Consider the following 14,242-nt stretch of genomic DNA (forward strand, 5'->3'; position numbering starts at 1 on the left):
TGCTTCACTGGTGAAGCTGGTGAAAATAAAATCTTTGTGAAAAGCAACCCAAGTAACTGTTTCCTCCTAAGTTTGACTGGAAAAAAATGGAGTTGCATTCTGAAAGCTGTCATTTTTGCAAAAAGTTACATTCTCCTGCTGACGCACAAAGTATGTCTTTTGGGAAAGTGCAATGTGCCTTTTTGCCATTTTAAAGTATGAAATTGTACCTCAAGAATATGAAAATTGTTCACAGCCAAATTTATATCTTTTTGCACAGAACTGTTTTATGGGTAAAATAAAAATCATGAAATGACTTAGTGTTATTTTACATAGCTCAGACTATTTGTTCAGTACTTATGAAACTGGTAGCGACATGAAGGGCAGAACTTGAACAAACTATGCAAAAATATGAGGAAGTTTAAAAAGTAATTCTGTACAGAATGTACATGCAGTTTTTATTGTAAGTACAGGCATATTCCTCCTAACATAACTGATTAGTTTTTTTAAAAAATATAAAAAATTACATCATTAAACATTCCCTCCTGTAGGTCAGAGAAACACTAGCAGCTGAAACAGGACTCAGTGTGCGAGTTGTCCAGGTCTGGTTTCAAAACCAAAGAGCAAAGGTAGGTTGTTTGTCAAGTTCTCAAAAGTAAAACACAAATTGTCCTCCAACACAGATTTCCCCCTCTCCCTAGATGTAGTACATACCAGAGGTCCCAGGGACTGAACTGTACGTATTTTGCATGCACTGCTGTCTACATCCATACAAGAAAGGCAGCTTTCAAACACAGACATTTAAGTTTGTGTGCTCAAAGCAACATGAGGTTGGGAGTAAATTTTGCATGCAAATATGAACTGGAAACTGATATGTTTAAGCTTAGAAATGAAACCGAACCCACAGTGGTGTGTGCGTGAATATAAATGTTCTGTATTAATTGATTCGATGTTTGTAGAGAGTTTTGTGAGGAAACAAAATTGTATTCAGAGCCGTGAGATTGTTCTGTTCTTCCTCTTTTATTCAGATGAAAAAACTAGCACGAAGGCATCAGCAGCAGCAGGAGCAACAAAACTCGCAGCGACTAGGGCAAGGTAGGGGATTTGTGATGAAGGCAAAGCAAGGGGAAAAGAATCTGCAAGGTTTCTTGAAGTGCCATTCGCACATAATGTCTGAAGTACAGCCATACAGGGCGTGCACAAGTCTGTGGATAATGTGTGCCATCGTCAGTGGAAACACACAGAGGTGCTGTGTCTGAGTGCCCACCCCAGGTTACCCCAGAGCTCTCCCATGGGGCCAGACCCTGGAGGTGCTGACACAGAAGCTCTTACCGCCTTTCTAGAAGAAATGTGCAGTAGCGAGGAGCTTTCACTGGAGGAAGTCTCCAGGAGTCTCGCTCTAGGTAGATCCTCTAGTTTGTTTTCTCCTGAAGAAAGGGGGACCTTGCTCAGCTGGGCATCTGCAGGGTCCTTGCAAGGGCATCAGCGTTGCTGCCACAGCCAAGGCACAGGGAGCCCCTCCTATGCCCTGGCAGCTGGCTGCACCTTGGAGCAGGAGCTGCGCAGAGGCACCAGGGCTTGCCCTTCTGCTCTGTGGATGCTCTTGAGGTTCTCCAACTCCCAAGGCCTTGCAGCCTCAAATCCTCCTCTTTATGCAGAGCCAGAAAAACTGGTACCAACAGAAGTTAGAGAATAATAGGGCAACGTCACATACAGGATGGGCTTTGGGAAGATACGGTCCAGCACCCAGGAGCTCCAGAAATAATATAGTCAGAAACTACAAGTTGTTCAAGTTACTGCTTAGGGATGTACTCAGGCAAAATTTGGAAGGCTCCTCTGATTGACAGGACACACCTAGCTGCGTTCACTCTGTGCTCGGGTTCAGTATTGCCACTGATGCTACTGTCTGCTGCCTCTTTGTTCCTAAGCAGTGACCGTGCTCTCCTGTTTGCTTTGCAGAAGTTATGTCCAACCGAATGGAAGGGATGATGACATCTTACACGCCACTTGCACCACCACAGCAGCAGATTGTAGCAATGGATCAAAGCAGTTATGGCACAGACCCATTTCAGCAGGGTCTTACCCCTCCACAAATGCCAGGCGACCACATGAACCCTTATGGTAAGGCATGCATCATTCTGCCGCATCAGAAATAGCAGGGTTCCTATGCTGGTTCACACACCACAGGTTCAGTAGAGTTACTTGCTTTTATAATGGTTTTTTCTGGGATTTGTACCAGGGAATTTGTACTAGTCAGTTTTGTCTGTATATTTTCATGTACACATAAGGGGGTAGAAGAGAGCTCATCCCAGGCTCTGGACACTCTTCAGAAATATTTCACAGTATAATTCTGATAAATGATAAACCAAGCAACATCACCTCTCCAGCTCCACTTTTTTAAACCAATATCCAAGACATTGAAAAATAAATAGTACCAAATTGTAGCTCCCTCACAAGTTTTTCCTTTTTCTTAGAAGCTTTGGGAAAAAAGTGCCTTCAATAAAGAGAAGTAATCTATTCATTCCAAAATGAATAACCACTCCTGTAAGATCCCTCAGATTGGATGCATGGATTTGTTAAAGAACAGTTCTTGAGCTACTGAGAGATATGTCACCACAGGACAATTCTCCTGCATAATTTTATTCTCTGCCCAAAATCAAGATGATGGTTTGCTTTCATGATTTCCTGACCATACATCATCAAGTGGATAGGTACACCAAACACATCACAAGCATTAAATGCCTAATAATTGATTCTGGACAATTGCAGTGTGGCATTTAAATAAAACTTAAGAGGACTTCTCAGACTGTGATTATTGGCCTTGCTGTAGCCCACAAGGGCCTGTTACGTCAGACTCGTTTCTGCTGACCAGGAGCACTTCATTGTAGAGGTCCACGTGCATATCACTTTCATGAGCACGGCATGCACAGGCCAACAAGAAATCTGCTTTGGGTCTGTGTTATTACTTTTCCCACTGAGACAAGTCCATGGTACACACCAGGCATTTTGGTAAATCCTGTAAGGAGCTGAGGACATCTGAAGTGCCAATGAGCATTAGGTGGCTTGTGATTTTGTTGCTAACAATTTGCTTGGCTTTCTAAGCAAAACTCCTTGAGAGGCAGGTTCTGTGCTCCAAAACAAGTGCAGGAGATAGCACAAAGCCGTTTCAAATGAGTGCATGAGGAAAAAGAGCCGGACTAATACTTTCTTAGTGCTCACAGGACTTGAGCTAGAGCTCTTTCTGGTACCTTAGGAGTTGAAGTAAGCTGAAATCTTGGTTGCTAAGGGAAGTAAAAGGTGCTGTTCCAAACCAGCCCCAAAAGAGTGGAGTTTTCTGAAGTGAAAGCATATTTACAACTTGAGGCCAGGGAAGCTGGGTCTCCTCCTGGGTCCTGTCGCATTCGTAGATCTGTCTTTTACCTGTGTGTAAAGGAAGACCATTACTGGTTATGGCTCTCAGACCACTTTTCCCTGTCGCGGGCACTCAATCTCTGGTCCCACCTTCCTCGGCGGCCCCGGTGCCCCCGCAAATGCCGGATCCCAGCTCACGGAGAGCCGGGGACCTGCTCCTCCCTGGCACCATTTGCTCCTGTTGTCAGCCAAGACTCTCTTTTGTGCTGCTGACTGAAGTATAAATTAAATCCTGGCAGATTTGAGTGGCACTGCTGCCAGCTGAACTCTGTCAATTGGTTGCTAGCCTTCCTCGTTGTAGGTCAGACCCTTAGAGCAAAATTACGTTAACGTGTAAAAACAAAACCAGGAGCATTCCCTTTTGCTGCAGCGCACAACGTATGAGCATCCATGTGTACTGTGTCCTCCTCCGGCTGCACAGAATCCAGCTTAACATATACGTTTCATTTGCAGGAAACGACTCCATTTTTCATGATATCGACAGTGATACCTCTTTAACTAGCTTGAGCGACTGTTTTCTTGCCTCTTCCGAAGTTAACTCCATGCAGGCTAGAGTAGGAAACCCCATTGACAGGCTGTACTCTATGCAGAGCTCGTATTTCGCCTCATGAAAATAAAAGAAAACAAACAGCCGGCGTATATTTAGCCAGTGACTTTTTCCAGTGCAGACTCTACAGCCATATGTTGCCCAGCTCTTCCTTCACAGTGACTCCTGCTGCCTCTGGACTGCAAAGAGCATTTTTAGGAAGACTGTATCTGTGTGCATATATGTGTATGTATGTATATATATATTAATACCTACCTACATACATACATATATATATATATAAACAAAATGCACCCACCAGTCCCATACCCTTGATTCCCAGCTTGCACCAGACCACGAGACAAGCACGGAAGGAACAGAAGACCCTGCTCGTCAGCAGCCTTTGGTTTGGTTTGGTTTGAGCTCATCGTTGTAAAGGAAATGGATTTTGTGGAAAGCTAGACCTTTTCCTCCTTTCTCTCTTCCTTTCTTTTGGATGTTTAAACTTTTTTTTTTTAAAGCCACTGATACTGACATCAGTCGACCATATGACAAATAAATCAAAGAAACTGGAGATTCCTCCCTTTTCTTACTGCATGATTCATACTATGTTGTGGATAAATTGCCATTTGAACTGTGAGAAGTTAATGTAAATGTGACGTTCAACATTGTTTCCTTTCTACACTTTTTCTACATAACCTAGATCTGCTCATTAGTTTATAGCCCTTATGCATATGATACTGAGGAAACTGGTAACAGTAATATTTGTGGAGAAAGCCAGTGATTTCATAATAAGAAAGGTCTATGACCCTGGAGAGGAGATGCATGTTAGGGACAGAGGCATTTAGGTTAGTATTGATCTTAAATAATTAAAACTAAAGGTGCTTACAAGACAGAGTTTTAATTTTTTTTGAAGTGTGAGAATAAAACATTTACATTTGTTTGTAAGTATTGCAGTGCCAAATTTCAAGTCTAGACCATGATTGGCAAACATGTGTTGTTCATTCTGTTCTGTTTATTTATGTTTTGCATGAGGCATAAATGTGCTGCGCTCCATTGTCCATCTGGAATAATTAAGCACTCCTTTAGTTAATTATCTCGCCTCAGCAAGAATCTATGATATACAGTTCTAGCCTGAACCATCAGAAGTCCTGAAATGTGCACCAACTGGGGAATAAAAAGAATGAGAGGGATCGCAATGGGAGGTTTAGGTACGTCAAGCTGGAGTCTAATCTAAGTCCTGCAGGCTTCACACTGACAGGACTCCTGTATTTACAATAAATACTCCAACTAACCTATTAGTGCAAATGTAAGAAGAACAAGTACAGAAATTGAAGGCAATGTCCCAGCTGAAGTCTGAATGTCTCAGATGCTGAAGTTTGAGCATATGTCATATAGGTTTTTGTAGGGCATAAAATATCATAAATAATAATAGTATAGTTATAAATATTGCCTGGTGATAATTATAATGTGGAGAGGCAGACAAGTACGGTCATGGCTTTTAGTGGAGAAAACTTCATGGGGAAAATTTGCCAGGGTAATATCAGTAATTATAGGGTGTGTTCAAAATAGAGCTCATGGGGAAAGATTGGCAGGATAGGCACTTTCTTAAATAAATACCTTTAATTTATTGACCATAATAGCCGAAAACAAGTCCAAAGCATTGGTTAATCCGACTCCTCCAGGCTGAGGACTGGTACCAGGCCAGCGCCGCAGAGTCTCCCGTGGGTCTCAGCACCTTCTGCAGGAGTGCTGGACTCTGGGACTCCCGTTGCAGGGGGGGGTCAGGCCAAAGCAGGGCCCCCGCAGCCTCAGCACCTGGGGAGAGAGCAGCCCTGCTGAATGCCGGGGGCACCACGGCCTTGGCAGAGGGGGGTCCTGCTGCGGAGCCCTGCGGACTGCTGCCCACCCCTTCACTGACGGAGAAAGGTCTTCCTTGCGTCCCGGAGGAGTGGATGGTAAGGATCAGATGATAGGTCCAAGAGAAAAAATAAGATCACATTCCCCCCGCAGCGTGGAAATGTGGACCAAGCGTGTTAGAGGTTTCTTGAGAAAGCAAAGTTTTATTTGCAAGATAAATGCGTGCATTTTCACTCTGTGGAGGTGAGGAAAGCACCAGGGGAGAAGACTATGCGTGTGCAGTGCAGGAGAGCAAAGCGCAGACCCAAGGCAAGCCCTTCCCGCCGCTGCACAGTGGCAGACTTGCCGTCTGCCACACACGTAGCCCTTCGCACGTGAAGGGACCGATGTCTTTGCAAGGATGCCGGGGTGATGCTCCCCTCCCTGCAGGTTCCCATCTCCTCCCTCCACCATGGCAGCCCGAACTGCAGGCTGCCATGCCCAGGGAGATGGGTCCGTCCCTTTCTGACAGGGACGTGGATTTTCAGTTGAAGGTTGTGAGCCCCTGCGTATGTTTTGAAATTGGAAGAATTTTCTTTTCTCACCCATCCCGTTCAGTTATTTTTCCCTTTCCTTGTGTATCAAAATAAATAACAATTTCCTTTCTCTCTGCATGATAGCAAACATCTATAAAGAACTCAGGTGATCCTCACTGCTTGCAGGGCAGAAAGCAAGCAGATTTCATATGGCACATTAGAAACATTTGTCACCACCGATCTCAATGGATTCATCAAGTTTTCCTCCCCACCCTTCAGCTGTGCTACTTTAGAGTCATAGAAAAGCATCTTCACCATCTCAGGCATACCGGGTTTATAGACTCTACACATAGGCACAACCTTGCTTCATCCCTCATTACTGGCAGGATCAAAATGGCATTTTTAGTGTTTACAGGGACTTATATGAGAACTATAATGTGACCTACAGTTTGGAGAACTGCCTTGTCCCAACTCTACCTCTGCTGCTGGGCTGGATGTTGAAAAAACAATCCATTTCCAAGGAAAGAATCAGATATTCCATTTATAGCTGAAGTAACCATAATCTTTTGCTGATTTTTTGGATGACTGTTTGCCACCTTTTTTTTTTTTTTTTTCCTTTTCATTGCTTGTACATACCATCTCCTCTTCCCTTGGTGTGTTGTATGAGGATGCCTTAGCTGTTTGTTCCCCCATATTCTACCATCTCTGGTGCCACGTGCACAACACAGTCAAGCCCTCTGGCATGTGTAACATTTCCCATGCCACTGTGGGTTGCTGCTGGTCAACGGAAGGAATGCATAGCCAATGATTTCCAGTGGACCCGTTATATCTGGCAAAGGCCAAAGTTCATTAAAGCAAAATAAATGTCACTTCTTTTTGTGGAATGAATTACCCTACTGGAGTGTGATCATTGTGGTTTTAACCTGGGACCTGCAGTAAAAGATTATATAGCAACCTCTGACCTTTTTGATTTCTGCTTTACTCTTCTATTGTCAAGGGAATGTCACCAATCAGGTGAAAGTAAAATGCTTAATGGGCCATATCACAGTAATATCTTACACCGAGTCAAATTGATAAACTCTTGCCAAAAATTCTTAGCATCTGGCACTTCCACGGAAACCACAAACAATGATTGCACATATGGGAGCTTGAAGGCTAGAGGTCATGACAGCAGTTTATTACATGCACCTTACAGTGATCATTTTCCCTAGGAAATTAACCCCTCTCTAATATAAATGCGTCAAGTAAGCTCTTCATGGTGTTTCAATCTTGTTGTTTTGGCTAAGCAAGGAATACATGTTAAGCTAAAGTGGTGACAAGATGCAATTAAGTAAAAGATGATTGATTAGGTTTCAGTGTTTGCTCAGTAATGTTTAAAAAAGATGACTCTGAGATCAGAATGAATATGCTAGGTAGTAGCTTCCTCAGAGGTCTTTATTGTGCAGTTACCAGATCTGTAATGATGGCACATAGAGATTTCCAGCATTCAGAAATGGTTACTGAGCAGTGCGGTCCTTGATCCCGCTGCTGGGCTCTCGGCTGGGCAGCAGCATGTTTCCACTGCACGGCTGACTGTCGAGGGGATGATTCCTGCTATGCATTGCTGTTCTCAGCCCCCCCATTTACCACAGCACTATGGATTAAACCCTGTATCACAAGTAGTTAGAGGCTGGTGGTAAATGTGTTTCACAGTCACAACATGGAAGACAATTATATTGATGTAAGTCAAGTATGGTGGTTGCAATCACTAAGATTGAAACACCATCCTAGGCATTTTGATCTCCTTTCCTTCTTTAAACTCTGTCATCAAAAAAATCCAGATCACTTGGCTCAGTTGCTGCTAACTGTGCCTGAGATGTGACTCACGTTAGTCTCACGATGGCTGCTGAGTGGATTTTTCAGACCCACCCCGCACAAGTCGGATGAGTATTACCAGGTCCTTTGAAGGGGTCATTGCTACTCTGTCAGCAGCAACTCAGCCACCTCGCTGCGCTGTCATTGCATGGGGAAGGTCCTTCATGCCGGCAAACCTTCCAGGGATGATGTGAACCCACTTACCTCTTCCTACTGTGCTCAGGACTCCCTTCCAGTTTCCTTAAGGATCAGAATTATATCCCAAGCCACCGCCCCAGGGAACCCGGCTCTGTGATGCTGCTAGGGATGCTGCAAGCTGGGGTTTGCGAGAGCACCTCTTTGAACCGTGTCATAATAATTCTGGTTGTCCCCAAAAGTCACTAGAAATTAACAGCAGAATCCAGGAGGAAGGGAAGGGTTCTTACAAGCCTGGAGCTTGGTCACAACAGTGAAAGGACAGAGAGGCTACTGAAGCACATCAAAGCCATGGGAGCTGGAGTCACAGTACCCAAAGTCTCAAGTGTTCAGGATAGTGCTTTACACAATCCCATGCCTAAACCATGTCATGCAGATGCTCCCTGTGTGTGCAGGTCCATCTCCAGTCCACTCTCCTTGCCCCAGTGGCATGGGACAGCTGGCCACTGCACCCACAGCAGCGTGTCCAGGGCTTCAGGCATCCATTCTCTCTGGTTAGGGGGTCCTTGGGTGCTTGCTTACGTCTTGGCAGGTACCTGAAGTCTTTTGGCTTTGGTGGGATTTAAGCACAGTCTTGTTCATTTGAGGCCTGTCTGAATAAAGTGACAACTGTTTGCCCTTCTCAAGGATGCAGCCCAGGTCCCCTTGGTTCTGCACGCCCTGTTTCTGCTCAGCAGTGACTGTGAAGGGGCTGCCAGATACTTTACATTGGGAACTCTGTTTTTAAGTGAACACCCTATTTTTTAGCTGTGTATGGCTGTATTACTTGTATATTTATATATTCTGTATTTATGTTATCGAAATGTAGTATTTTGTAGCTGTCTGTTACAATTTGTTTAACTTGTAAAAAATATGACTATGCTCTCTCATACTTAACCAGCTACTTAACCAGCTGCCTTTCACCATAGATTCTCTGCTCCTTTTCCTCTGTGTTGGTAACAAACCACCATAATGTATGTAGATCGTTTTTTTTTTTTTATTTAATTACTTGTCATTGTTAAATTATTTATTAGTGTTTTTAAATTTCATTTCACTGCATTTTTTTTTTTCTGCCACCATTGCCTGGCAGCTAAGATACATGAGTTTCTCATACATTATGCTCCTTCCCATGTGCACAAGTGCGCGTACGCACACACACACACTCTAAACAAAAACAGAAAAAGAAAAAAAGAGAGAGATTACACTTCAGTATATTTGTAAATAAAAGCAACCTGTAAACAAAGCAGGATTTTCTTTCAGTGTGCAGTTCTTTCTTTGCTTTTGCAGACTGAAAGCGTCTTCTCTGTATCCTGGGGATGGCACCACTGTTCTCTCAGGCAGCAAAACCAGGGGACTGTGACAGCTGAGCACTGCATTAGTATTTTTAGTGGTGTGGAACAGCAGCCCAGGCTGCTCAGTGGGTGTCCTTCTTTCTTTCAAGGGGAGACACAGCAAGGGCAATGGCAGGGTCTCCTTTCACACTGTTCTTTGGCCTCTGCAGGTTGAGAGTTCCTCTGCAAGGATGGGTGCAGTCTTACACATCACCACAGCCCTCAGCCATTTTTGCATGGACTAGTTTAGGACAGGAAAAGTCTGTAGGAATTAAAGATGGTGCAACCAGACCAGCCACTCAGACAGAGGTCTGTCAGGACCAAGATGTGTGTGGGGCAGGCACTTCTTGTTCCTGGCAGCACCAGGAGGGCTTACTCTGAAGCACATGCACTACTCATCTGACTACTCATGCACATGCAGACTACTCATCTGCAATAAGCCCAGTAGCATTTTGGGCATACCTGGGGTCATGACAAGCCTGGGTGCACCACTCCTTTGCCACTGGCCACAGGCACAGCTATAGAAGAAACATCTGTTCATTACAGCAAACAGCTTGCACCACAAACACAGCAACTCACTGGCCCTCTGCTTCATCCATTACGTGGCAGAGGTTGGAGGATGAGCAGTGTTTCGGATGGTACATGAACTGTTTCAGGGGAGGACGTCAGTACTCATTGCCACCATCTGCTATGGCGATGACCAAGACTCAGATAAGGTAAGGGCTATTTGTTGCTGTTAACAGCAGTGCTCTGGGCACAGCCTCCAACAATCCTGCTGTTTGCCAGGGCTCAACGGTCTGGCAAGGAAAGGCTGACTTGGCACACCCGCGGCGCCCGTGCCCTGAGCAGTCCCCGCGGGCGACAGCCAGAGATGGGATCCTCACCTGGTGACACGTGGTCTGGTTCTATCGGTCAGGTTTCGTTGTAAAGCAAGTTAGACACTGTTAATAGGCTCCCTTGAAAGTTTGCCATTAAAACTACTTTTAAGCTGAGAATTATGATTTCCAGCTAAAAGCGGTTTTTCTTCTACAGAAAGCATGTGCTTTATTTTCCAGAGAAAATTTTGACTTTTTTTTATAGAGATAAAATGTCTCAAATGGAAAATTTCCGACCAAAACCTGCTAGGATTTCAACAGACACTGTGAGAAAAGAACATTTTCTGAAAGAGATATTCTTTAAAGGGAAGCAAAGCAGAGCAAATGCAGGTGTGGAAAGTGAACCAACTCCAGAACTAGGCAGCCAGATAATCTGGGCCAAGGTTTTTAACCACTTTTTCTCTGCTTAAGTGACAAAGAAGTGGCCATGTGGTTATTATTTTATTATCTTAACCAATGCCATTTATCCTTAAGTGAAAAGCCAGTGGCATTGCCGACTTGGAGAAGCAGCACAAGAAGAGAGGCGCAGAGCTGCAGGGGAATGAGAAAGCCCGACCATCCCTCTCACAGCTGCCTGGTGCTCCGGGCCTCTCCCGCGCAGGTCCTGCTTCTTGGGCTGGCTGTGCCTGGGGACAGGGAGCCAACCCAAACAGAGGACCTTGCGAGAGGAACCGTGCTGCTCCGCTGGTCCCTGCCACAGAGCGTTCGTGCGGGAAAACAGAGTGCTAGTATCCTCAGTGCTGGGGCTCAGACAGTCCTCTCTGCTGGCAGTTGTTTCTGGTCTGTGCAGGCAGCACACAGGGACCATGCCAGTGTTACAGCCCTGTCCAAGGACCACATCCCTGTGGGTCCCCGAGCATCCCAGGTTGCCCCGCATGGTCAGCAGGTCTGTGCGGTCAGGGGGGCTCGCCAGGACGGATGGCAGAGGCACAGCCAGCGGCCCCAGAGAGTCGGCTCCGTCATCCAAAGAGGCACATGTTGTATCTGCATGCCTCAGAAATGATCCTCTCCTCACGTGCTGCTGTACAGGCTCCTGCTGAAGCTGCGCTTGGTATTTCCAGCAACTGAACCACAGCAGATCTGTTTGGAGCGAGAAGCGGGGCCCAGCGCCGGAGCTGAGGTGGCTCGTCTGCCTGTCTGGCCAGGCGAGAGTTGTGGGCAGCGGACGCGTGCCGAGGGCAGGCAGGCCAGCCCAGGCACTTGCCGGGCACTGTCTGTAGGGCGCAGACTGGCACAGATGGCTGCCGGGCCCCATTGCAAGCCCGGAGCGTCTGCTCTGCCCGAACCGCTGCCGGCACTGCCCCGGCACAGGCTGACGTGGCAGAAGCCCTGGCAAAATGGCGTGTGGCGGCTGTGGTGATTTCAGAGAGACCTAATAGGATCTTTCCTGAGGCAAAAATGCATGCGAGGGGAGCTGCATGCTAAAATAGACAAATGTGTATAAGTATTGCCAATGGATTATAAAGTATTCATCTAGTAATGGCAAATTTGAGACCAATATAAAATGATAGATACATGCTGGAGTCTCTTGGGCCATGTAAACATGAACATGAACTTCAGCTGAGGTTTGATCCGGTCACATCTGATTACTCATTGCCATTCCCCAGGTCCAGAGCCACTACATTTCTTTTCTATGCCTCAGGCATAAAGTCACAATTCCTATCTTTTATTAAAAATCAAACCATACAATTTTACAGCTAACCTGATATCACCAAAAGGGGCAGCCCCGTTTCCACGCCCTGCTGCCGGTCACACCATTTCAGCATGTCCTTTGCAGCCCTCGTGCAGCAGGGTGAGTTCATCTGGCTTGAAAAACAGTCCATTAAGAACCAAAATGACAGCATTTTCCCCTGGAACAGCTGCTTAATCTGACTTGTGCTATAAGCACTGGGCTGCAAGAGTCAATGAAGAGAGAAAGGGAATGCACCAGGGAACTGCGGCTGGGCTGAAGGAACCCCAACTGCCCTTTCCCACAGCAAGCCACAGTTTCACCGGTGGGGATGTGGTGCACCCCAGGTGGAGGATGTTAGAGAACCGCCTGGTCTTTCCCACTGCAGTTTGCACATCATGCGCAGAACATCACACAGGGCACAATACGTCAAGAGGCAGGAGCTCAGTGACACAATAAAAATTGGTCTTAAGTGTTTAAGACTTTTTTCCAATATATAGTTCCTAAGGGTACACACATAACTGCTGAGCATAGATCTCTCTACTAAAATTCTCTCCAAGGTAAGGGAGGATACATAGCCCTGAGTTCGACCTGAAGGCCTGATCTATAACGCATCTTTGTTCCCAGTCGGCACCTTCTTTTCCTTTTGCTGCCCAGCTCCAAATTGCATCATCCTGTCCCCCTCATGCTTGTTATTGGTGGAATGTCACTAAGGAAAAATGAATTGCCATTAGCAATTGGTTTCACCTAAGTCAGAGTTAGCTACTCAAATATTCATGCTCTGCGTGCATCTAATATTTATGAAGGAAGAATTACTGAGTTGCCCATAGCCATTTCTGAATCTTCCGAAAAAAGATAGGTGAAAGGGATCAGCAAAAAAGAAAAAAAAAAAAAAAGATGATTAATACATTTGGGGCTTGGTGTTCTGCATTGTTTGTGCTCTGTTTCTCTTTGGTGTCACTGAGACAGAATGAAGACTGATTTATATGCCACAGCTGTAGCAAACAAAAGAAGAGGCAACGAGGGAAATGGCTAGAGGTAAAAATGCCGGTGCAAAGGGCTAAAGGCCTGCACCTGGGTACTGCTTCCCATGCAGTCTACCCCCCCTTGGAGCACCTTGTAAAATCAGATTATCTGCTGGACACAGGAGTTCAAACAGCCCTTCAAAAGATTTGTCTTAATAATTGCTGCCTTATCTTAACTTCTGTTTTTTTATCAGCCAAACTGCTGCTGGGAGGCAGATCCTGAGGATAAGGTGCTGTCACTCTTAATTATTATTACCTTTTATAATGAAAACACATTTGTTCATCCTTCTGTGCACTTGGAAATGGTGTAACTAATGAATGTCTAGTGTTTTATCAATATTTTTAATAACATAAAAGAAGCATTATGAGTATGGCCCCACTGTATAAAATGATTGTACATTAAATGCTATTAAATAAATAGCATACTTGCTTCTCATTTATTTATATTCAAATATAAACCAATTACTCAGTAAGAATGAAACACATTTTTACATTTTCAGAAAACCATTCTTTCCTGAAAACCAAATTCTGCAGTTAAGATGCTGTGGGGCTATTTTCCATCATGAAGGAACATGGTAATTAGCACTAGAACCAGCAGGTACATTCTGAAATGAGAGATGATAGAGAATGCTATTTCTTTGTTTACTTATGATGGGAAAACAAAACAATTCTCTTTGAAAGCCCACTAATAAATTTGGTTTGTAGTATTTATCAAAGCAACAGCCACCATTTGCATTCTCAAACTGTTTTTTCTCATACTTTGAGAATTAAATATGAATTACTTGGATGAAGTGAAAGCAGACCACTGGTTGTACCTGTGGAAGACCTTAAATTCAGAAATGATCTGCACATATCCATCTCCTTGGCCTGCAGCTCCTCACTTGGGTCTGACAGTTCCCACCGATGGTGGCTGAGGTTGGACTCACTCATCATTGCCAGCTCATCAGTCACTGTGCTGAGCCCCAGGGTTTTGGCTTCTCTGCTTCTGCAAATCACAGGCTCTTTGAGTATCACACCGTGAGC

At 44.9% G+C, this 14,242-nt stretch overlaps 1 protein-coding gene across 1 annotated transcript in view; it reads left to right on the plus strand.

Annotated features, from left to right (window-relative positions):
* The window catches only part of LMX1B (LIM homeobox transcription factor 1 beta), a 109,121-nt gene extending 99,575 nt beyond the window's left edge, over positions 1 to 9,546 (plus strand). The window contains exons 5-8 of the mRNA XM_030000614.2: positions 531 to 608; positions 1,008 to 1,074; positions 1,939 to 2,100; positions 3,844 to 9,546. Coding sequence (XP_029856474.1) covers positions 531 to 608; positions 1,008 to 1,074; positions 1,939 to 2,100; positions 3,844 to 4,001 — 465 coding nt within the window. The 3' untranslated portion in view covers positions 4,002 to 9,546. The remainder of the gene's footprint in view (positions 1 to 530; positions 609 to 1,007; positions 1,075 to 1,938; positions 2,101 to 3,843) is intronic.
* Positions 9,547 to 14,242: the final 4,696 nt, after the last annotated feature.

This window comes from Aquila chrysaetos, chromosome 24 (genome assembly GCF_900496995.4).
Source record: "Aquila chrysaetos chrysaetos chromosome 24, bAquChr1.4, whole genome shotgun sequence".
In the NCBI taxonomy this organism is placed as follows: Eukaryota; Metazoa; Chordata; class Aves; order Accipitriformes; family Accipitridae; genus Aquila; species Aquila chrysaetos.